Source organism: Myxocyprinus asiaticus, chromosome 24 (assembly GCF_019703515.2).
Source record: "Myxocyprinus asiaticus isolate MX2 ecotype Aquarium Trade chromosome 24, UBuf_Myxa_2, whole genome shotgun sequence".
Classification (NCBI taxonomy): domain Eukaryota; kingdom Metazoa; phylum Chordata; class Actinopteri; order Cypriniformes; family Catostomidae; genus Myxocyprinus; species Myxocyprinus asiaticus.
Genome location: NC_059367.1, coordinates 28,097,375 through 28,122,198, shown reverse-complemented (window position 1 = coordinate 28,122,198; position 24,824 = coordinate 28,097,375). Strand labels below are relative to the sequence as shown.

General features: G+C 36.2%; 1 protein-coding gene across 6 annotated transcripts in view; it reads left to right on the top strand.

Moving 5' to 3' along the window:
* Positions 1-2,182: 2,182 nt before the first annotated feature.
* Positions 2,183-24,824, top strand: part of LOC127414770 (pre-B-cell leukemia transcription factor 3-like) — a 121,433-nt gene continuing 98,791 nt past the window's right edge. For 5 of the 6 annotated variants that reach the window (XM_051653044.1, XM_051653042.1, XM_051653039.1 and 2 more), the window contains exons 1-2: positions 2,184-3,023; positions 3,813-3,886. In XM_051653044.1, the coding sequence (XP_051509004.1) occupies positions 2,827-3,023; positions 3,813-3,886 (271 nt within the window). In that variant the 5' untranslated portion in view covers positions 2,184-2,826. Of the gene's footprint in view, positions 3,024-3,812; positions 3,887-24,824 lie in introns of all 6 variants that reach the window. The other variant, XM_051653038.1, reaches the window with a different exon arrangement.

Below are 24,824 nucleotides of genomic sequence, written 5' to 3'. Positions count from 1 at the left end.
TATATATATATATATATATATATACACACACACTACCAGTCAAAAGTTTTGAAAAACTTAATCATTCTTTATTTTATATATATATATATATATATATATATATATATATATATATATATATTTTTTTTTTTTTTTTTATTTCACATTTTAGAATAATAGTAAAGTCATAAAAACTATGGAATAACATAAATGGAACTATGGGAATTATGTTGTGACTAAACAAAATCCAAGATTTTGCAGAAATGTACTCTTGACATTTTCTCAACCAATTTCTTGAGGTATCAACCTGGGATGCTTTTTAAATAGTATTGAAGGAGTTCCCATCTATGTTGGGCACTTATTGGCTGCTTTTCTTAATTATTTGGTCCAAGTCATCATTTTCAAAAACTTTTTTTTTTTTTTTTTTTTTAATACAATTTTAGTTTTATAATGAAATAAATGAATATGGTGGCACAACTGTATTTTTGTCTACAAAAAATAATTTCAAACATTTAAGCATACGCCTTCAGATCAAAAGATCGTGAGAAACATTTCAGTCAAGTGTTTCAAAACTTTTGACCAGTAGTGTGTGTGTGTGTGTGTGTGTGTGTGTGTGTGTGTGTGTGTGTGTATATATATATATATATATATATATATATATATATATATATATATATATATATATATATATATTATGTGCAAATGGAGATGATATCTTCTAATAACATTGATGTGTGTTCCTGTTAGATCACTGCCAGTAACACCAAGTTTATGAATTTGAGAAACTAATCCCTTATTGGTAATATATAGATAAATGCACTGTACTTTGGAAAAAACAGTATCAATCTAAATGTATTAGAGGAAGATTACAACAAGACAAGTGCATAGCACTTTTAATAATATACACAACATTAAATAATGCAAAAAAACAAAAAAAACCTGTAGTCGGCATATATATATATATATATATCCTTTGTAACCCGTTTAAGCCTTTAATGAGTTATTATTTAGCTTAGCACAATAACATAGACAGAATGTATTTAGTAGGCTACATTGAACAAAAGACCAGCACGTGAAATTGACTCATTTGTTATCGGAATTATAGCATTTGGCGGGAAAGTCACAGGGCTTATTAAAGCGTATGTAAGAATCCAGGCAACCACGTAACCGTTCGAACCAAAAGCGCAGAAATGTTTCAGTGTATCTCTTTGCCACAAGCCCACAGACCAGTCTGCTACCATAGCAACTGCCGAAGAGCGCCGAGCAGCGCCGCCTGCTTGTGCAGTAGATGTCACCCTTGGCAACGACCAATCAGAAGTTGATATCTCTCTGTACAACTGTAGCAAAGGTAATGAGCTCTGAAGGCGGGCGTTCATGGCCAATGGGGGTCTCCCATTGGGCCTCCGTGGCATCACTCAACCACTGGCTCTTCACGGATTGGTTCCAGACGTTTATTTCCAATATTATAAACATGTCCTCTGGTCGCCTGCCCTGCAAGCACGGCTTGTTGGAGGCAACCATACTATGGTGTAAGGAAGCGAGGGTCCCCGTGCAATTCATTATTAGTTTTGGAACAGACATTATACAACTCCGGCTATGCACTGCCTTTCGTTTGTTTTATTGAAAATGGTTATAATGTAACGGGCACGTGTTTAAAAGAGGCATACGTAAAGAGGGGACTTAAACGCTCTTGATTTGATGTTCTGGTCTCATGATTATCATCACCACCAGTATCATTAGTAGCTAACTGGCATTTTGTTTTCGGGGCTCCGGCGAGAAGTGACAAGAATCTAAGACTCCTCCTCTGCAGGGCGGAGCGTGCATGTTGATGTCGAATTTGTATCTTTTTTTCTTCTCTGACACGTCCGCACTGAGTGAATGGCATTGGCACATTGTCAATCGCTCACTACCGCTGCCATCAAACAACATAAAGCACACACAGCCCGCGCGCTCGACTCATAAATTTCAGCCAGCAGATATTTTTGCGCATCGCTTTATGGCGCGTGATTAATTTTGTCGCCAGTTTTTCTATTTTCCTTACTCAGACTGAGAAAACTTTTTGTACGTTTTTATATTTTTTCCTATAATCTTTATAGCTCTGGTCGCTGGTGCTGATGCTATAATTTAATTCACTTGGCATCTTTTTATTTTCTGATATTTTATTTTTTAAAGGCAATTTTTTTTTTTTTTTTTTTTTTTTTTTTTTTTTGCCAGTTATTCACAGTCAATGTGATCAGTGCATTTCTTTTTAACTACATAATAATTAATTTTGCTTAATTATTAGTTTCCATCAGAGGCATGGGATGTTTTGTCTGCAGCTGTTTGTAATACTACGGATTTGTCCAAGTTTTCAAGAAGTGCACAAGGCGAAATTATCCTAAGAAGACAACAATTAAGAATTCCAGACATCTGCGAAGGAGCCTCAACAATCATCCAGCTCTTCAAAGAAAAAAGACAAATTGGCATGAAGATTCGGACAGGATTGAACGGGCAACCACTGTCACCTGAAAGCTGAAGTTTACTTAAATAATAGGCAAGAAACATCATCGCTATATTTTCTCCAATGGACATTCATAAAGGAGGATCAAAGACGATTTAAACCTTTTTTTTTTTTTTTCCATAAAGTGATTCCTGGGACATCAATTCCACTATATTTCATCCGAGATAGCGATTTATTGTATTTGCTGCGTTGTGCACGATACCGACCCGTTAAACATCGCACATGAAATAATCAAGGTTTTTTTCTTTTTTTTTTTTTTTTTTTCTTTTTTGCATGTGCATTATCCGAGTTTATTTTACCTATATCAGTGACTGAGCAGAAGCGCATTGATTGTGTTGCGGCGGACTATGGACGAGCAAGCCCGGATCATGCAGGCTCTCGGCGGTGTCAGCCTGGCCGGTCACCCGGTACAGGGAGGCATGGCTCTGCCGCCTCCACATGGACACGACGGAACCGATGGGGATGGAAGAAAACAAGACATCGGTGACATTCTGCATCAAATCATGACCATCACCGACCAAAGCCTGGACGAGGCGCAAGCAAAGTTGGTGCATTTTTTTAAATGTTTATTTAAACGTTTTCATTGTTGCTGTTTTGACCATAAAGCCTCAGTTCATTCATATTTATATTTGTCTTTTTTTTAATACAATGGCTTATTGTGCTGACATTTACAATTGCTACCAATTCAGTCAACTTTACTTGTATTCTACAGTCGTTGGAAACACTCTTGTTCCAACAGTAATTTCCTCAGTAACTGAAAACTCAAAAGTGTCAACCAAGTCACGTTTTGCACCTAAAATTCAGATGGCCGTTTCACAGGTTAAAATCAAATTATTAAACTTATCTAAAGGTATTTTCTTAAAGGTCAATACAGAATTAACAATGACTTTTTCCGACACTTGCGCATTGTAATATTGAAATCTTCACATTGAAAATGATACACAGGTAAAGTGCCGAAAACATGTGGGCATCTCATTAAAAGTTTCAACATCACACTTTCCTACTTCTGAAGGAAGGAGGCCTTGACACTTCTACCGCCCTTAGCAACAACACAAAACTTTTGTGTGTAATATTTGCATGAATATTTGAATTAATAGAAATATGCGGGATTCATTTTATGCAGCTTCGTTTTGAGCTTTTCTTACTTTTTTATAGCATTAAGAGTAAGACCATGATGTGTAAAATCTGCTCCGTTGCCTGAATGCGTATATCAGTATGGGGGGAACTTTATAACTTTATAGCCTACTTGATGTCTTAAAAGTTTTAATGCGAAACAATTGTGAGTTTCAAGTGACTATATATCAATCTCATCTCTTGCTCCCAAATGGCACAGGAAACATGGGCTCAACTGTCACAGAATGAAGCCAGCCCTCTTCAGTGTGCTCTGCGAGATCAAAGAGAAAACAGGTAAGACAATGCATACCCTAACAAAAAGGCAAAATTACGCACAGACATCTCATGAAGAAAAAAAGAAAAGAAAAAAGCGACCGAACAGTGCCACTAATCATTCAGACACCGCCATCTTTACTGGTGCTTTTTTATTTGGTCATCAGCGGGTTCCAGTTTCACCAAGCCAAATAAATAGTTCACGTTTCTCTGTTTATCAGTTCTCAGAATGAATAGTCATAATTGCATTTGCCAGCATAAGAGTGCGAAATAGACAACGATAAGCCTTTCCCCGCTGCATTGCATCTCTTCCGTTGCACGCTGAGGCTGCACTGAGTCCCTTCTAATGGGGGCTTGTATGAGATAGGCACCCCGGTAGTTCCCTTGTTTACAACGCGCTGTCCTCACACCATCTATTTAATATTTCAAGACCCGTAGTTGGTGAATTGATAGAAAATTATGCATCATCGGGATACTATGCATTTGCCGTTCAGGGTGTGTTATGCACGATGTTGGTGTTGTACATCAAGCCTGTTTTGTTTAATTATAAGACCTGCAAGCCCAGTGTGCGCGCGTGTTCAGAGATGTGGTTCGGAGAGCGGTCCAATTCCTGCGCTTCTCTGCCTAATTATGCGAGCAATTCAATGGATAATTATTGGCAGTATCGGAGGACCTGCAGTCAATTATTTCCCCTATTTTATCATGAGAGACGCCAACATTGTGAAGGTTACATCGTTCACCGACACGTTGAAAGACGCATGGCGTTCTGGTGTCGTTGTTTGAATTGTGTAGTTGTGTCAAAACAGACTTGTTAGGGCCAGGAGTGGTCGATATGTCATTTATTTTGATATAACTGAATTAGTTTGGTGAAAGCCTTGCTTAAAAAAAAAAAAAAAAAAAAAAAACGGTTGTAAAGCATACTATCACTTAACTGACCGTTGGCGGAGATCTTCCAGTTTATTACAAGTGTATTTTAATATTTGTGAATAACAAAACATTGAGTCAGTGGTGCATTCATTTGCCACTTACTGGATTTAGATACGTTGTCGCCTTTTTTATTCATTCTTGTGGCAGAAGTACACATTCTTGTGCAAAAGTATATATTTGTACACTTTTAGGCTACATGGATCATGTGTGTGGCATCACGTCTTTGTATGTACAATTAAAAGTGTATATAGCCTATATGTGTTTTTGCGCGTGACAGAAGAGAGAGAGAGAGAGAGAGAGAGAGAGAGAGAGAGAGAGAGAGAGAGAGAGAGAGAGAGAGAATTATTTACCACACTGACGTGCATTTCTGTGCCCTCAATGTTCCTCCAAACAGAAATATTTTGTCCCCTACTTTTTCTGACACTCAAGCACTCTGATATAGTCCATCGCGCACGCACTGTAAATGAAGTCCAATGACAGATACCACATCAGTTCAGCACGTGCGTTACCAAGGCTATACCGCCTGCCCCAATGACACGGAACATTAGCATATGTCAGTGTCTCAAAATATTATTATTATTATTATTTTTTTTTCTTTGAGGGAGAAATCAGCACCCGTTGAAACATAATCAATTTAGTACGTCCAATTGCTTAGTGGATGTAATTTAATGTGCAGTTTTTCCTCTATGCTTCGCCGCTGATATTATTAAAGCGACTGTTAACACGCGAGGATGTGCGCAAAGGCGCGCGCGTTCTGCAATCATGCAGGGCAGCAGGTTTAAATAGAGACTGACCACATAACCAGATATGCAGAATCCAGAGAGACACTTATTAACAGGAATGTTCAGTATATATTTCTGGATAATGCGGAAGGAGAATAGCAGACCGATATCCATAAGGTGAGCCCATAAACACTGGCAATTGCACTTAATTAGACTGCATAAGAACATTGTGATTTTGTCTTTATGGATACTGTTAATGGAATGATGGTTTATATTATAGCATATTGTAATAAGCATGATAATGTTATTTTAGTGTTTAATTCTGTACTTATTAATATACATTTAAGTAATGCAGCTTTATAAATAGGTTCACATATTTGATTGGATTCCATTTATTTGTTGAAAGAAAGAGATTATCATTTTAAAAGCTAAAACCTACATTTGAATGAACTATGATGAACTATGACGAACACAACAGAGTAATGGCATTCAAATATTAGTTCATGTGTTTATTTTGCCTCTGTATGGTTGTAGGCAGAATAGTGCTTTGCCAGATTTGTGGCCTTTATGTGGCTTATAAGCAGAAGTGACTGGGGGAAGATCATAAAACTTAATGAACTTCTCGGCCGTTGGAGGTCTCAACCGCGGGAGGGGAAGGCCCTGCTCCACCACCTGGTCTGCTTGAGCAGTTCTTTATGCCTGTCCAGAAATACACACAGAGAGAAAAGGGAATAAGAGAAAATGATTACTACATGTTGTAATTATAGCTTCATAGTTTATCTGAGGTGGCTGTTATGTCTCAAGAAATTAGAAGAGAAAGAGACAGGACATTTACATCATATCATTTGGGATGAGGTGTTCTCGGATAATATGTGAATTTATTCAATTTCATATTTATTAAAATATGTTATGGTGTTATTTCTCCAATTTAAATGCATGTTCATTTTTCATCTCACAAACTGATATATTTGTGACTAGGATTGTGTTTGTTTATATCTGTACATGTGTATGTGTGCGTAGGTTTACACTTGCATTACAATTTGTTTTTAGTTCTATTTTTCCATTTTTCCGTAATTGTCTTATTAAACCCAATTTAAGGTAACCAAACATATATAACACTGTCCCTAAATAAATATTTTTATTTCTAAAAAACTTTTGTTCTTTCATTTTTCATTATATGTGAATTTTCTTATATATATATATATATATCTATATATTCTTTTATTTTTTTTATTTTTTTAAAAAAACATTTAAAGCAACTTGCGGCTTTTGACTGTGCTGCCATGTGCAACTATGTATCATGTTACGTTATGTACAGTAATGTCCCTTATTACATTATAGCTGTAATTAAATATGCATAAAAAGTAGAGTCCCCAAGTATTCTAATTATTTAAATGAGCTTGTTTACTAGCTCAGTTGCTGTAATCTCGGTTAATCCCTTTGACGCTGCCTGTTTAAATGGTTTCTTTTTTCCTTCTTAACACATCCGGACTAATTACCTAACAAGCTTCTCTCTGCTAATTTGTTTCTTAACTCACAAGTGATCACATGCATGATATTTTTGTATTTTTATACTCTGTACTTGTATGTTGCTTTTCATAGGAACTAGGAACAATTGCAGAAGGTGCAACAAAAACTTTTAAAATACCTTGTTTATACAAATTGAGAATGGATTTTAACATTTAAGATTTGTTTTTAAAAGAGACTACTGGCTTGTATAGAACTATTTAGATCTACCTGCTATAGTGAAGGATTTATTTTTCTTTTTTCTCCACGGTCCCATTGAAGGACATTGTCTCATCCAAATGATAAGAGAAACTTCTACTGATAAGAATTATACTGCTGCAGCTCCTTGTTTATTTTTGTTTTTTTTAGCCAAACACATATGAGGCTTTTTTTCCTTAAACACACCACACCACACACACTTATTTAACACCTAGTGTTAGAGCAATATGTACATTTAGCTTATCGTACTCAACAGATGCGGTCCTGAAACATGATTAGCTGAGGGGTTGTTGTCATGGTTTGATGCCATTTCACTGAGGTAATTTGACCTGTGTGAGGGTTTGTAAGCGTCGGACAGGGGAAAACTTCAGGATGCACATGATTTAAATCCTGAAGGTTTATCAGACAACGTGTGTATACTCAGTCATTGTAACTTTTTTTTTTTTTTTTTACATGCCCACAGAGATTGATCATTTAATCTGTTACCTTTGCTTTATGTACAATCATTTTTATTATGTACAAAACAAAAAACAAAGTTACATCACAATTCACATTCAACAGTTATCAGCTACCATCTCGACATTTCTTTTGTGAATAGTAGATTTCATCGTTAAACTATTGTATGTGTGTGCGATATTGACATTGTACAGTTTGTGCTATGCAGTCATTGCTAAATCTCTCTTTTTATACAATGAGAGAAAACATAAACAACTGCCATTGCTGATGTATGAATAAGTTCCATTCAAAGAGATTTCATGGCCTTTTATTTGTGAATCAGAGAACAGAACGGAGCTTCGAAAAGATGAAACATTCATTGTTGCTTTTGGAACTGATGCAAAGGGGGCTTGAAGGCGAAAAAGTGTAAATCAGACCTGAAGTGTTTGTACTGTAACTATGTAAACAGTGGGACGGAAAAGCAGTGTATGTACATCTGTTTGTAGAGAGAGCGAAGAAAGATGATGTGTGTGTGGCTATTAAGAATGTATGAGAGTGTATCCATACCTGTTGGTATGTAATAGGTTTATGAGTGTTTTCGCATGTATTTGCCTTAAATATAGCCTACTGATATAACACACTTCTTAGCGTAATTGTCATGTCACCGTTGCAATAAGTGGGTGAAAATGTTATGCAAAAACAAGCTATGAGGGTCTTTCCCTGTATTACAGATATGTACGATATGAAAAGAAAACATTCACCTATCACTCATTGTAAAGGTTGTGAAAGACAACTGTTATGTTTACAAATGAATACATTTGATTGTCAGATTAACCAAAGATTACCGCAAACTCAAAGTGTTGTCGGACTGATAGGTTTGAGATGTTTTCGGGGGCCCCGGGGCAGTACGGAGAATTGGCATGAAAAATATTATCTTTTGCTATTTCAAAGAGTGGCTGAGCGATATGCTGCGCGAGAGAGTGGATGAGTGGAGAGGAGAGGAGAGAGATACATACAAGGTGGATAAATAGAAGCGTTTTGGAATGCAAAGCTGTCTGTAGTGTTGGAGAGCTTTCATGGCATTCCACTAACTGCTACTGGAGGCCCTGAGTAGATTTCCCATTGCTAATGCCCTAGAAGTATTAATTCACTTTGATATGCTAATTAGAGGGCATTATGCAAGAAATGAGATTAAGTGGCAGCGTGAAGTCATTTGCCTGTCAGTAAATTGAGTGTTTTTAGCAGGAGGGGTTTGTTTTTTTTCTTCCACTTTTGCATTTAAATGAATCAAATGAAGTGAATGTGGCAGAATGTTTGAAAAAATTTTTTTTTTTAGCAGATGCTGGTTTTCTTTTGCTTTCTCTGTCTCTCAATCCTTCTTTTATGGTTTTGTCCGTCTCTTTTTTTTTTTTTCTCTACTTCAGGTCTTTTAAGCTTGTGGCATTTGACTTTGTGGGGCTGAGAGCCTGTGATGGCTGAATATTTTTTTAGTGTGCTGTTTCTTCTGCATAATCACTTAAACCATTATCTGTGTGAGTGTGATTAAATGTCTTTAGCACCAATAAACATTGCCATCAACCCCTGCTAGCATGTTCAATTCAATTTATTTGGTGGTGTAATTAACAAATTAAATTATTTTTGGTGATTTTCGGTGATGCTGTTCCTTACACTCATTGTAAGATAATGCGTCTGGAGGCTAAAGAGATCCCAGCAGGAAGGGTGAAAGAAGTCTTAACGTGTGGAGAATAAACTTGCCTAGTTTGTTTCTCGAGGGAATACAGAAGTGAAGCGGCGAATTGAGGAAGACCTCTGCTGGGTTGACTGTGTGCTAATCAGACGGTCTGTGTGCGTCTACGTTTGTGTGTGTGTGTGTGTGTTGGGGGCTTGTGCGCAAGTTGTTTGCTTTTCTCTGCCGGTAGAGAGCAGGGCTGGCGACAGCAATGGCAGATGCAGCAGGAGCAACAAGGAATAACAAAGGTGAACGATTACCTCCATATGGCATTTCTGACCAGGAAAGAGAGAGAGAGAGAAGGAGGATGGGGGTGTGTGGGGGTTAGATGTGCTCTGGAGCAACACTCCTTTCTGAAGTGAGGTTTAATCAATACAGAGAGATTACAGAAAACTATTACAGGGCCAAAATCATAGGCTCCTCTCTCTCCCTCTCTTGGTTTCTCTCCTCTTCCCTTGTTTGCTGGCTCGGCAGCGGTTGCCTGCCTATTGACTTGTTGTTTTTCTGACCTTTGACTCATCAAGTTCAGAAACGGGAGGTCTGGAGGAGAGACTGCAGGAAGCCAGCAGTGTGGCCCCCGCTGTGCTGTGCCCCTCGAACATACACACACACATTCACACTGGTGGTTATTTTTCAGGATGTGTGTTGTTATTTGTGCATCCACGGCAAGACGCTTCTGTGTGCACTCTGAACCGGCTGAATTAATTTGTAGCCACCATCGTAATTAACCACATGCGAGGCTGGCTAAAAGCATTACCTTGAAGAAAAATTTTATGTAAGAATTTCGAGAGTAAGCATTTCTTAAACCCTCAGGGACCATTCATTTTGAGGCGCCCCGACAAAGCGGTAATGAGCCAACTAAATCTACCCTGAAGTTAATTTGACATCTGCTGGGTTATTGTTGTTATTACTTGTATTGTTATCATTATGTTTTTTGGTATTTATTATAGTTAAATAGTATAAAACAGTAATGTTGTCAAAATATTGTTGTTCAGATTATCACGTTAAACTAAACACCATGGCTTATTTTAATTCTCCATAATTACAGATTTATTCATTAATGCTAGAACATACTCATTAATTGTTTGCTAATTACAAAATAGCAAAGGAGCACTTAACCATAAAACTATGAAAAATTGACTCCGGCTCATGATCCATATTTGTGTAGGTGGGAAGCTGTGCTTCTCAGTCTCTTTATGACATCATCATGAACCCGGTCATTAAGATCCAAAGTAAACATTAGTGAGCATTGCCTTCCCCTCTTGCCTTTAGTTACAATAGAACAGCCTCTTTTTTGTAACAAATGCCTGAGTAAATGTATGCAGCCTGCAACAGAAAGCCATTCAGCAGAGGAGACAATTGACTTTGGGCTGTTTTTTGTTCCCGTCTGCCCCAGTGATGTGTCTGCAGTGACAAGATAGTGCAAGGCAGAATGGCTTCTGCTCAGCAGGGCACCTGGACGCCTGAATGCGGTGGCCTCTCTCTCTCTCTCCTCTCTCTCTCCTCTCTCTCTCTCTCTCTCTCTCTCTCTCTCTCTCTCTCTCTCTCTCTCTCTCTCTCTCTCTCTCTCTCACTCACTTTATCTCTCTTTCTTTCTCTCTTTCTTTCCGTTACTATACTTGGTGTTTGAATTCGAGTGGCTGCTACCTTCCTCACGGTCCTATAAAACCCTTTGCTTTCCACCAAAAGAAGGTGGCGGAGAAAAAAAGAAAGAGCAGATGTACACTGTAAAAAAAATAAATCAATCCTTTTGTTTTTACAAAAAAAAAAAAAAAAGAAAAGAAACTGGCAGCTGCGGTTGCCAGAATAATTATGTAAAAAATATATTAATGATGTAAACAACTTTATAGAACAACCTGTACATTTTACAGTTTAAAACTGTTGTTTTTACAGTATATTTTACAGCGCAGTAATGTTGTTTATATTATTAAATGATAAACTTAATATAGTAACTTTCTGAAACTTTTTTGCTTTTCATTTTATAATGTATTGTTAATCACCGTATTAATTACAGAAGGGCACATGATGACATGACATTCATCAATAGTGGCTCTTCCAGGAGCAATGACCAATAAACATGTAGAGATAGTGCTCAGTGTCACTCACACAAACACTAAACACCATCAGGGTAACACATGTGAAATTACAATAATGCAATAAACATGAACTAAACTACATCAAATATAACACAGAACACCACAATGTACATAACTGATATTAAAAATAAGAAGAAACATAACTATTCCCATAAAATATAATGAAATGTAATGGGTCATGCCTGGTTACTGTTTTATACCATAATTGTAACAATATTTTATAGTAAAAAGTACATGTACTCTGTTTTTAAACATAATATAAATTTTTACTGTTAATTATATGGGAAAATCATACTTTTTACATTAAAAAAAATATTTTTTTTTACAAAAAATTACCATAAAACTACATGTATTGTCTTTTTAAATATATATTAAAAAAATTAACGTATATTTTACAATAACTACTCGTTAACCAATTTAAGTTTTTTTTTACTGTAGCGTTTTTACAGTCTTTTACCGTTAAAATTACGGACATTTTTTACAGTGTAGGAATAACAAAAGAAAGAGAGAGGGTAAGGATGGACGACAGAGGCAAACAACAACAACGAAAAAAGAAAAATGAAGAGGAGAAAATCTGTAATTGCAAGCTTTCACATGCTTCAAGTATTTGTCTTTTTCAAAGATATGTTCCCACTCTGTGCTTTATCACACATATTTTTACATAAATGAGGCTAATCTACTTCATGCATATGCCAATTATTTCAACACATAAATACAATGTATATGCACAAATGCACATATACAGTCACATCAATATGATTTCTTACTTTACCTATCCTTTATAGTTTCATGCCTTTATCTCACATCCGGTGACAAAAAGACCTATATATGCCTTAGTATTTGTAAATTTTTGCATCTGTTTTCTGTGAAACATTAATTATGCATATAATCCTTTATGGCGATTACATCTTTTAACATTTCAGCATGTTTAGTACGAAATGCCCTATTTGTACGTGTAAATAGACATTTAGCAGTGGCAGAGGTGAAAAGATACTTAAAATTATTTCTGATGTAATGGACAGGCAAGATCACATTTGGAGCGGCTCAGGTTTGTCTTTTTAAAAAGTAGAGGGAGGACAGTAAATTATTGGGAAAAGAGAGGTGAGACGAAACTGGAACACATTGCAGCCTGGATACGAACCTGTGTTTCCAGCATGAGCACCAAGGCTCAATATGTCTATAATATGTGCTAACCACTAGGCTACAGCTCTAACAGTTTCTCTTTAATATATATTTATTTTTTAGCTATTGTAAGCTTCAAGTGAATATTTTTTGTCAGGTTGTCTGTATCACCTGAATCTCCTCTGGGTTCAATAAAAAGGAAAGTATCTTTATGGAAAGTGTGACTTGGGGGAGTGTTTTAATAAGCTACAGCATTGTCTCTCTGTATGCGGTCTCTCCTGTATAAGAGGGAATGTCCACCTCCCCAGTATCTGTATGGCCATTAGTGACTTTCTATTTTATTTGCTTGTTGTCTTCATAAATTGCCTCTTGATTCCTCAACACACACACACAGCCAAACCCCATTCTACCCAGTCTGATATGAGCGCATGCTTCATTTAATTATCACAGAGATTGCTCCTTTGGTCTGTCTGTGAGGAAGTGGACATGACATAGTTGATGAAGATTTGCCACTCAAGGCCTGGCCAATCAGAGCAGGTTTTCCACAACTACTTTTATCTTCTTGTTTATCCTTCTTAAAAAAAGAAGCTCAACCTATTCAGTCTGCTATATGCTAATTCTAATAAGTTGTAGTTTTTTTTTTGTTTGTTTGTTTTTTTTTTTTGTCCCCTTTGACCTAAGGCCTTTTGATTCCTTTACCAGTGTCATACACATCCTCTCTATAAACACACACACGTTCCTAGGATGTGGTGATTGGCGCAAACCTCTGATGAATCTCACATCACCTTAGAATTGTCAGCTATCCTTTGCGGTTTAACTAAATTGCGCTATGTATTGAAACATTAAATTTTCATTTCAAAAAGTAAATGTTCCCACCCGGCGCTGCTGTTTTAATATTTGACATCCCCCCTCGCTCTGTCATCTGTATATGAAATAAGTGCAATTTGTGATGCATTGTCATCAATAATTTTGTCACCAGGGCGTAAAAGCTCTACACCATCCACCCACAGCAGTGTTTGTGTTGCGTATGGAGCAAATCGTGATGTGATCAGTAATGCTAACATTGACCAAACGTTCTTGATTTGTTATTTCTGTAACTCAATTTATGTGGCTCTGCCTAACAGAGGTCCCATTTGTTATTGACAAGAGGTACTTGGATTGTATTTTTTTCTATATAAATATGTTTTTGATAATGCAGGCTGTGCTGTGACTATTGATTGATTATTCTCAATGTTGCAATACTTTGATTTATTTGTACTGTATAAATGCTGATGCTTTTATCCAAAGCAACAAAGTGCATTTAAACTATACAGTTTTCAGTATGTGTGCTCCCTGGGAATCAAACCCATGACCTTGGCATTGCTGGTGCCATGGTCCACCAGTTTAGGTACAGGAACAATTTAGAGTTAGATTAAACAAATGTCTGTTGGTCCAGGTACTCTCAGAGGTTTTCTTGGGTCACCAGTACTGCTTAGATTGCAGGACCCCGGCACCGCACGGCTATCCAAAAGAACCTGGATGACTGTCAGAATGCTTATTAGTACAAAGAGGGTCAGGTGGGAGAGGAGGGGAGGAGAGTGGTCCTCTCATTGTAATGACATCGCTATTTATAGATCTCCATTTCATTAGCCTTTTCTGTTTCAGTGGCGAGATTTCCTCAAGGGGCAAAGGATACATATACTTCCTCATGTACTGTACATGAGTGTGTAGCTTGCACTGACATATATATAAAACTGGATTGCTCATGACATCATAACAGTGAAGCCACTGCGCCGCCATATTGCTATGCCAAAGCATTCCAATGTCCCTACTGACTTAATAGGAAATCATCTAATTTCAGCAAATAAACATGAATCATTCAGTAACCTATTTTATATCTGAAATCGGCATGTAAATCACTAGAACACAAATGTCCCACACATGTAATTATTTATTTTTTAAAGTCGGGAATTTTTCCTGTTTCTTGAAAGCCCGAGCAAGTTATGTATGTCTACTGTATATAAAACTGTATCCACCTCGAACAAACTTCATTAGCGAACAAATCAGCTGAATGTAAACAAGTTCACTGAAACTGAGGTAAGATACAAACAGACATTTTCAGACTTATTTATTGTGATCATCTAAGTGTTTGTTCAGAGTTACTTGTTTTATGTTTTTACCAAAAAGTGCCTTCTTCTCGCGTCACTTGAATAAGAGAGCGCGCTCTCGCTCCCTCTATCACACATGCAGCGGGCGCTGAGATTGAGGGAGCAAAGCAAAGCTGGTTAAAATTAAACTGATACAGGTTTGACTGGAGAACAATGAATTAAACTGACTACAGAGAGCACTTCAGTGTGAAAACAAGCAAATCCCGGGCATTTAAGGCGATTTAGAAATCGATTTAGAAAACATTTTTAAGGTCCCTTTCAGGTGTAAGGACATATTGTCACCCAAAACAAGCAGATATTACACATTTTCCTACTTGCATTACAACTTGTGGACAGTTTTCCTGCTTCCTTTGGTGATTGTTGTGCTGCACTGATAGACTGAACCGGGGCAGGTGAATGCTCTGACATCGCGATCCATGTATATCTTCTCCCTCGTAATGAATATTATCCATAAAAAGCTAATTAAAAAAGAAGCATGATTGTAACTAGAGGGTGAAATGCAACTGTCTTATATGCATGTCGGGTGTTTTCTCCTCAGTCATTGACGCTCTATAGAGGTTGGGCATACTAAGATCGAACACTTCCGATGGCTTCACCTCCTGCTGGCAGGTTAACGTCAGTGGTAGCTTGCAGTGTTTGTGGATGCCCACTTGCTTATCTAGGGCAGAACTACTGCATTGCTTTAGAGAGGGAAGCCTTACATAAGTTGGTCTTTGGTTTGCAGATTCACAAATATGAGAGGGAAACATCAATAGTCCTTAATATCTTATGGTACCCCTTTTATAATAGATTTATTTTAGTAGCAATGATTGAATGAATTAATTGAGTTTAATTTATTGTTTTAAAGAAAATAATGTTTAATTTTTCTTCTGTATCACTTTGTAAGTAATTTGATGTTAAATACATTTATTTTTAAATGTAAGTGCAAATTTGGCTTATAGTCACATAAATAGACAGATTTGCCAAAATGTATAAATTGTTTCTCTTGCTTCACAAAATTGCAGATAATAAAGATTATCTTAATAGCAATTTACATGAGCATAATGTGTTCTGTTAAATGTGCACATAATATGGCCCAATGCCATTTTTCGAACTCAAACCAGTTTGCCTCATCTGTGTTCAGAAAACCAAATGTTTCCTTTAATGGTAAAATTAGAGTCAAGTGTAAGCTGCAGTTTTATTTTTTAGCCTAAAGCAGCATTTCAGGGTCTCATTCTCCACACAGCACAGCTCTATCTTCCCTTTTTCCTATTTGCATTCCTCAAATGAAGTCCCTGTGCCATTGTTCCTTCAGCGTTTCATACGTTAGAATGATATATTGAAAGCAGAAATGGGAAAAAGACTGCAATGCAATGAAATTTTAATCAGCATCTTCTGCTGCTTAAACAAGGCAAATAATTCTTATTGGCCGATGTGTTAAGAGTTCTAATATTGAATTCATAACAAAGCTGGCGTTATTCTGCCGTGGCCTTGACAAGCCTCGCTTCGCCTGCTGCCGAACGGTGACTAAAAAAACCTATACGTAAACGTCCAAAACCAAGCAGGTGGCGTCCCCAGGAGTGGTTTCTAAATATCGACTACTAGGCATTCTTTGGATTTAATCGCTGGAGGGGTTATATATCGATTGATTTGCACTTATTTATTTAACATCAAGAAGCCAGCCTAATGCCATTGCTCACTTTGACCACAGTGTTTTCAGTTAATGATAACACATTTAACGTGTCTTTTCCCCCCTGTTAAACATACACCACCTTGAATAAATGACCCTTACATATAGTTGGCAGGAAGTTTTTAAGGCCAACCTTTTCTTTAACATAGAACATTTCTATAGAAAAAGGGTGATTATCATAAAACATGTACATGAACTTTATTTTTATCAACATAAAGATTCTAGTTAATATAGGGAAAGTGATAACACTTTAACATAAGGTTGTATACGTTATCATTAGTTAACTGGTAACACTTTACAATAAGGTTCTATTCGTTAACATTAGTTAATTCATTAGGTTTCATGAACTAACAATGAACATTTTTTTTAAAAAGCATTTATTAATCTTTGTTAATGTTAGTTAATAATAATAAAAAAATAATTGTTAGTTCATGTTAGTTCGTAGTGCATTAACCAATGTTAACATATACATCTTTTGATTTTAAAAATGTATTACTATATGTTTTAATTAACATCAACCAATATTAATAATAACTGTAAAAGTATTGTTCATTGTTAGTTAATATTAACTTATGTTGTTAACTAATGTTACCAAATGGAACCTTGTTGTAATGTGTTACCAGTTAACTATATAAGTTTACATTATAATTATAATCTAACATTACATTATAATCTAACAAAAACTAAAAATGAACAATTTTTTTTTCTAATTTAAAAATTAACCATGTTTAAAAAATGTTGTTCATTGTTAATTCATGATACTTAATTGATTTATTAATTGAATAAATAGAACCATATTGTAAAGTGTTAACAGGAAATAGTATATTTAAGGTCCTGTATCTAAAGTCACTATATCACCATTATTTAAATGTTCCTGCAGTGTGACAAATTAAATTTTAAAAGTACAAATATTCCATGTTGTCATTCCATTAATATTAGGTCATGAAACTGCTTGCACAGCAATTATATATATATATATATATATATATATATATATATATATATATATATATATATGTATATGTATATGTATATGTATATATATATATATATATATATATATATATATATATATATATATATATATATATATATATATATATATAATATACACACACACTCTATCAGTCAAAAGTTTTGAAACACTTTTTAATATATATATATATATATATATATATATTATTTTTTTATTTATTATTATTTTTTATTTTTTTATTTTCTCCTTCACATTTTAGAATAATAGTAAAGTCATCAAAACTATGGAATAACATAAATGGAACTATGTGAATTATGTTGTGACTAAACAAAATCCAAAATAAATCAAAACTGTGTTATATTTTAGCATCTTCAAAGTAGTCACCCTTTGCCTAGAATTTTCAGACATGTACTCTTGACATTTTCTCAACCAACTTCTTGAGGTATCACCCTGGGATGCTTTTTAAACAGTATTGAAAGAGTTCCCATCTATGTTGGGCACTTATTGGCTGCTTTTCTTTATTATTTGGTCCAAGTCATCAATTTCAAAAACGTTTTATTTTATTTTATTAAATTTTAGTTTTATAATGAAATATATTAATATGTTGGCACAATTATATTTTTATCTACAAAACTAATTTCAAACATTTAAGCATATACCTTCAGATCAAAAGATTTTTAAGATCATGAGAAACATTTCAGTCAAGTGAAAGTAAAATGCTGTTTAAAATATTTTAAGATGGAGTATAGTCAGTTATGTCAACTTCCCAAAAGTATTTCCTGTCAACTTCCCACATTTTAATGTTTTTACGACTATTATAAGCATTCAGAGTCATTGACGAGGAAACCAGAGAAGGAAAACTGAAAAGTGACCACTCAGTGTATCTGACAGAAATGAAAGTCTTTAATTCCTGACGAAATGAGATTTATGTTACGTGTTGCTAACAGAGCTAGAGGGAATGCTCCTCTACCATACTCTTCCATCTTTATACATCTGACCAGTTAAACAATCCACTAAAACCCCAACCAAATGTAGCATATCCCTCTCTTTCTCTCTCTTCCGCTCTGTCTCTTCACCCTAAGCCCTTGAAGTTCATTTTTTGTAAGCTGAAGCAACGGAAAGATGGCGTAGGGCCAGCCAGAGCTTGGTGCTGTCTCATGTTTCAGTGAGAGGGGGCAGATCCTGTTCTGGGCTCATGGTGAAATGGCTTAATTGGTGTCAGAGCCCCTGGGATAGTTTCTACCTCTCTCTGTCTCTCTCTTTCTTTCTCTCTCTCTGGCTATCTCTCTCTTTTTACCTTTCTCTCTGTATGCTCTGAAAAGCAAATGCACACCCCTCTCCCTCCTCTCCTCTCCTCTCTCCTCTCCTGTCCTCTCAAAATTAAAACCTGGCCAGAGTGTGTGCCAATGTGAATGAGGAGTGAGCAGCACCATAACAATACTTGCTGATGTTTGGGATGACATAAATGAATATGCACTCAGCTCCTGGGAAAGTGGTGATTAATGGGAGAGAGTGGAACACTGTCCTTTCCTTCTGCTACACTTTGATGGGGATTGAAAAGCAGAACAAGAAAAGGGTCAGGTTTTTATTCTCTCACACAATGTGGAGGTCACCTGCGAGTACATTATTGCTATTTTTCTCCTAATTTCCTCTCCCTGGCTATCTCTTTCTCTCTATCTATTATGTTTCCTTTTCTCATATCTTCACCCTCTTTGGTGTGTGTTTTTGATAGTTGGAGGTCCTCATGAATGGATACCCTCTACAACTCTGATGTGATACAGTCCACATAAAGTGTAGACAGTATTGGCAAAGAGCAACATACAGCTCGTACAATTTTTTTTCCCATAGACACCAACCAATCAGCTAACAACATTTCAAATCTATATAATACAGGCATAACATTTTAGCAGTCCATCTATCCAACAGTTTATTTTAAGATAGGAAATGTCAGTGAAAAACTTTGGTTACACATTTCATATTTCTTAATGCAATACAAATGACTGATGTATTGACAAAATGACCAAACCTTGATGTTTTCTTCCTTCTGTGGTAGACAAAAGTTATGTTTCTATTTAAACATGGTTAGGGTTGGGGTTTGGGTAAGGGGTTAGACTTTATGATTAGGTTTATGTTTAGTTTTAGGTTTTGGGTTTAGGTTTGGTGTTACACTTTGGAAAAATCGTAATCTCATATCTTATTTTAATGCGCAGAGTCAACTATAAACTATCGTTTTGTAGGCTGATTTCTCTGAAAAGTGAAAACACTGTGACTCTGTGGCCCTATCAAAACATTGCTCTGATTGTCAGGGCATCCCGGCCAGCAAGACGAATCAACATCAGCTCAACCAATGGTGTGAGTTTTGGGTGGAACTATCTGTTTGTCTGAGGGAAGTATTCGGGAAACCTGTTTGGCTGTTGGAAGATTTTGGGACTGACACCTGTCAAGTGACTGAAAATGTCTCAAAATATAACTAGTTGACAATATGTGTGTGATACAGCTTTTGAATGAAAAATAGTTCAAACCATTATGCACAGGATTTGATCAGATCTGACTTCCCATACTCTGTGTATTCATGCGATAGTGAGGTTAATTACAGTCACACAATTTTTCTTCCATCTCTCTCACTCTCTCTCTCTCTCTCTCTCTCTCTCTCTCTCTTTCCCAAGGACATTACCTCAGTTACTTGTTAATTCATTTAATCAGGGTTCTTGGCACTCTGCTCCTCTCCTAGCTGAAGCAGTAATCTTATTTAGAGCGAGACGCAGAGGAAACCGCATGTCCACGACCTGAGACTTTCATCGCTGTCAATACACACACTGCTCTCCTCAGCACAGCAGTGTCGTGACGCAGGCTGATCTATCCTTACCAGGGCCGTGAACACAATGCCGATGAGCACATCTGAAACTTTTTAGAAAAGCAAACTGAATATATTTCACCATTTATTTTCGGCATTAACCTTCTGAGACCCGAGTGTGACTGCTGTGTGCATTTCCTTTTTGATTTGTAACTAGTAGCACCTAATAAACAAGAAAAACTATAACATAAAAAAAAAAAAAAAAAAAATACTTGAGCTAATGGTTTTCCTAAAAAATTAAGTCCACATAAGTGGACAATGGGACTATGTTGTTACATTTTAGCTATATCAGATTATGTTTCCAGGAGTGTTGGTTATTCATGTTTTTGAGATGTTACAGACATTACATCAGAAATTAGCTGAATAATTAATTCAGATTCAAAGTAATGTCCAGCATCATCCAATCACTGCCAAAATTATACATTATAAATTCTGAATATGCACTGTCTGGCCAAAAAAAGCTGCATACTCTGATATTTAACTGGACCGCCTTTAACTTTGATTGCGACGCGTATTCATCGTGGCAATGTTTCTACAAACTTATGCAACGTCACAACATTTATTTCTGTCCAGATCTGCATTAATTTTTGGCCGAGATCTTGTATTGATGACGGGAGAATCGAACCACTCTATAAAGTCTTCTCTAGCACATCCCAAATACTTTCAATGGGGTTAAGGTCAAGACTCTGTGGTTGCCAATTCATGTGTGAAAATGATTCCTCATGCACCCTGAACCACTCTATCACAATTTGTTGTGGCCACACAGCTGTTTAGTCCCAATCCTGTAAATTCTCATCACATTGTGTGTGTGGAAATGCTCTTACATTCACAATTAAACATAGCCGTGAATTCTACTGTCGATTTTTACGATGTGATTTCACCAAGCATTAAAGTGATCTCTGATCACGATCATTCAGTAGTTTTTTTCCAAACACATTTCTTCCATGAAGCTGAGAGTTTACCACTATACTTCCAGGTTTTAATAATGCATTGGACAGTTCTTAACCCACTTCCAGTGATTTCAGCAATCTCCTTAGTTGTTATCTTTGCTTGATGCAGGCACATAATTTGCCCCTTCTGAAACACAGTAACATCTTTTCCACGACCATGGGATACGTCTTCCGACATGGTTGTTTAAGAAATGAGAAGATACACACTGCATCAGTCAGAGTTAAAAGAATTGTTACCAGCTGAAATTTAATAAAATATTAATAAAAATATGAATCACTGCAATAATGATCCAATCACAGGCTCTTAAGTATCTGCTTATTTAAATCCAAACTGTGATTTTTTTTTTTTTTTTTTTTTTTTGGCCAGGCAGTGTATATACTGATTACCATTGCCCCATGTCTTCCAAACATGTTGAGTGGTCCAAACATCATGTGCATTTTTAGGATTGAATACACTTTTCTATTCAAACAACAAACATATTATTTATTTATTTTTTACTTTTGAGGGAATAATGTCCCAAAATACACGTATTTGAACATCATGATTATCAGCACGCTGATGCGTGGAAAATTAATTAATTTTGTTAAAGCGGCATATCAAACGAAAATAGAGACGATACTCTTAACACCCAAACAGGTTTCAGAGAAAAAAAACTTAAAGAGGTTTCTTACGAGAGGCACATTTGTTGGCTCTGCGACCGTAGAAGCACTTCACGGAAATCAACGTCATGTTGTTGTGTCACGTCACTCAGTGCGCCAGAAGTTTAACCCTTAAGTTACAGTCTAGAGTTGTGAAAAGTATTCAGTTGGTTTAAATTTATTTAAATTATGCATTGTGTATAGCAAAGCCAAAATACAATGTCTACGTAAGAGTTTAAAGGGACAGTTCACCAAAAAATGGTCACGTTGTTCCAAATTCATATTACTTTCTATCTTCCATGAAACACAAAAGGGTATGTTAGAGAGAATATTATCCTCAGTCACAATTTATTATCATTGCATATTGTTTCCATACAATGGAAGTGAATGGTGACTGAGTCTAATATTCTGCATAACACATCTCATTTTTGGTTCTACGTAGGAATACAGGTTTGTAACCATATTAGGGTGAGTAAATGATGTCAGAATTTCTACTTTTGTGTAAACTATCCCTGCATTTTGTTTTCAAAATTGATTGTTTTATGATCAGACATGTGAAAAAAGTTTAATTACCACCGCTTATCTCATAAACCTTTTATTTCACCCATACAATACTTCACATCATCAGCTCTTTGATTTTTATCTCAAATATCAAATGCCCCCCACTGAAGCTTTTACTAAATGCTCTTTTTTGATCATGGAATCTGCGGTGCACGGTTTCATTTTGCATCATGCAGCTAGAAAAGGTGAACCAAATTCAATGACACAGGGCAGTCACAATATCATTATCTGTTGTGTCCTACCAGAGACGGCATGCATTTTTAATCAGCCACGGCATTGCTCCCTGTTCATCCCTCTATGCACCTATAACACGCCATCTAGCCATCATTCCTTACATTTCATCTCAGAGAACCCCCCCAAAAAAAGAAAATTGGCAGGTTTGCTTATGAGCCGTGCCCACAAGCATACGCTGAGTTGCAGGGCCTTTCGTGTTGGCTTGTAGCTGCAGAAATGTAAAGTGTGGGTTTAGACACTGGCCACTTTGCTGACAGCTAAGTTTTTTTTTTTTTTTTTGCCCACTTCTGCCTCTCAAATAAGCAGCAGCTCTGTCAGAATGATTGATAGCGATTTGTTTTACATGGCACAGTTTGAGATTTTTCACTCACTTGCTCCCATACAAGGATTGAGAGTTGAGAGTTTTAGAAGTGAAACAATGAGCTTCCTAAAAGAAAAAAAAGAATGCACTGTCATGAACAAACAGGTGATACAACTTTTTTTTTTTTTTTTTTTTTTTTTTTGAGAGAGAGAGAGAGTCAGCCTATTGATTTCACAAGGAATTTTACTTGTAACCATGTGTCAGACATTGACCATAAAATAGCTGTCTATGAAAATGACTAATAAGTGAAAAGTCAGTGTGATTTCTAACAAATATTTTCCTCTAATTATTCTTTGTTTATATAATTAAAATATATATATATATATATATATATATATAGTGTGTGTGTGGGTGAACAGGAGGAATGTGGCTCTCTTTACAGTATTTTTAATTCACGTAGCACTTCACAAACTCCTTAATTTGCGCTAGCCTTTAATGTAATTATGTAGAGTAGGACATTCTAGCCCATGCAAATGAAGATTACACACCGAGGGCACAGGGCGTTTCTCGACTTCCTCCTCAAATTAAAGACCCTTTCAATGTGACACAAGGTGTGCGTATATGAGAACACGTTAACATTCTTGGACATTTTGGCATGTGTATGTCTGTTAATTCTGATTTAGTATTTAAGTGGCCTTTTTTCTTGAAATATTGGTCTGAGCATCATTTTTCCCTATGTGTATGTGCATGTATGCAGAGCACGGCCATAGTCGCTCGGGTGCAGAGGGATGCTAGTGTAGCAGAGTTAATTTATTTAATGACTGAACCTCTCCTGTCTCCTGAGCCCTGATTATTTTTCTCTGCCTGATGAGAAGAAAGATAGAGTGGAGGACACACACACACACACACACACACACACGCACACGCATGTTGGAGCGGCTATCCTTATGAGGAATCTCCATAGACATAATGATTTTTATACTGTACAAACTATAGATTCTATCCCCTAAACCTACCCCTAAACCTAACCCTCACAGAAAACTTTCAGCATTTTTACATTTTCAAAAAAACATTGTTTAGTATGTTTTTTTTTTTAAGCGATTTGAATTATGGAGACACTAGAAATGTCCTCATAAACCACATTTATAGCATAATACCCTTGTAATTACCAGTCTGTAACCTAACAAAATGTCCTCGTAAACCACCCAAACCTGCCAACACACACTCCATAATATGCATTTTAAGGTGTATTTCAAACATAGGTTTGAGCACACAATTATTTTTAATTCTGAAATTCAAAAGAATTTTTAAAATATATAGTGCTTGCAAGGTGAGCACTTTATTCAAATTCCTGAATGTTTGAAGTTCAGTCCGAATCGCTTAAAGTAAAAATTTCATTTATTGTTTTTTGTAGATAATTTCAGTCTTAAATGTCTGTATTTTTTGGAAGATTTAAGATTAAAATGTGAAAATCTCCCATTGACTGAGGCCGTGTCCACACTAATACATTTTCGACCACACTGGAACTGTGCGTTTAAATAACCACATACTTTGGAAAACATTTACGTTAAGAAACTAAAAATGAAGGTTTCAAACTAAAACAGAATGCCACATCCAAACTATTATGCTGAAGTTGGAAAACGCATTGAATTTGATATCTGTAAACCTCTCATTGACACTGGAACAGCGTTTTTCACCCACCCAAAAAACTGAGCGTTTCACAATTGTTGTCCATTGCAGCCAAAATCTTTCTAGCAAGTCAGTCCACTTGTGGCCATCTTTTGAATGCTCTTGGGCAGCTATTTTTCTATGTAAACAAGCGGCATACAACAGCAGCTCCTATCTACTTGAATGGGGAAAGACCGAAATCTC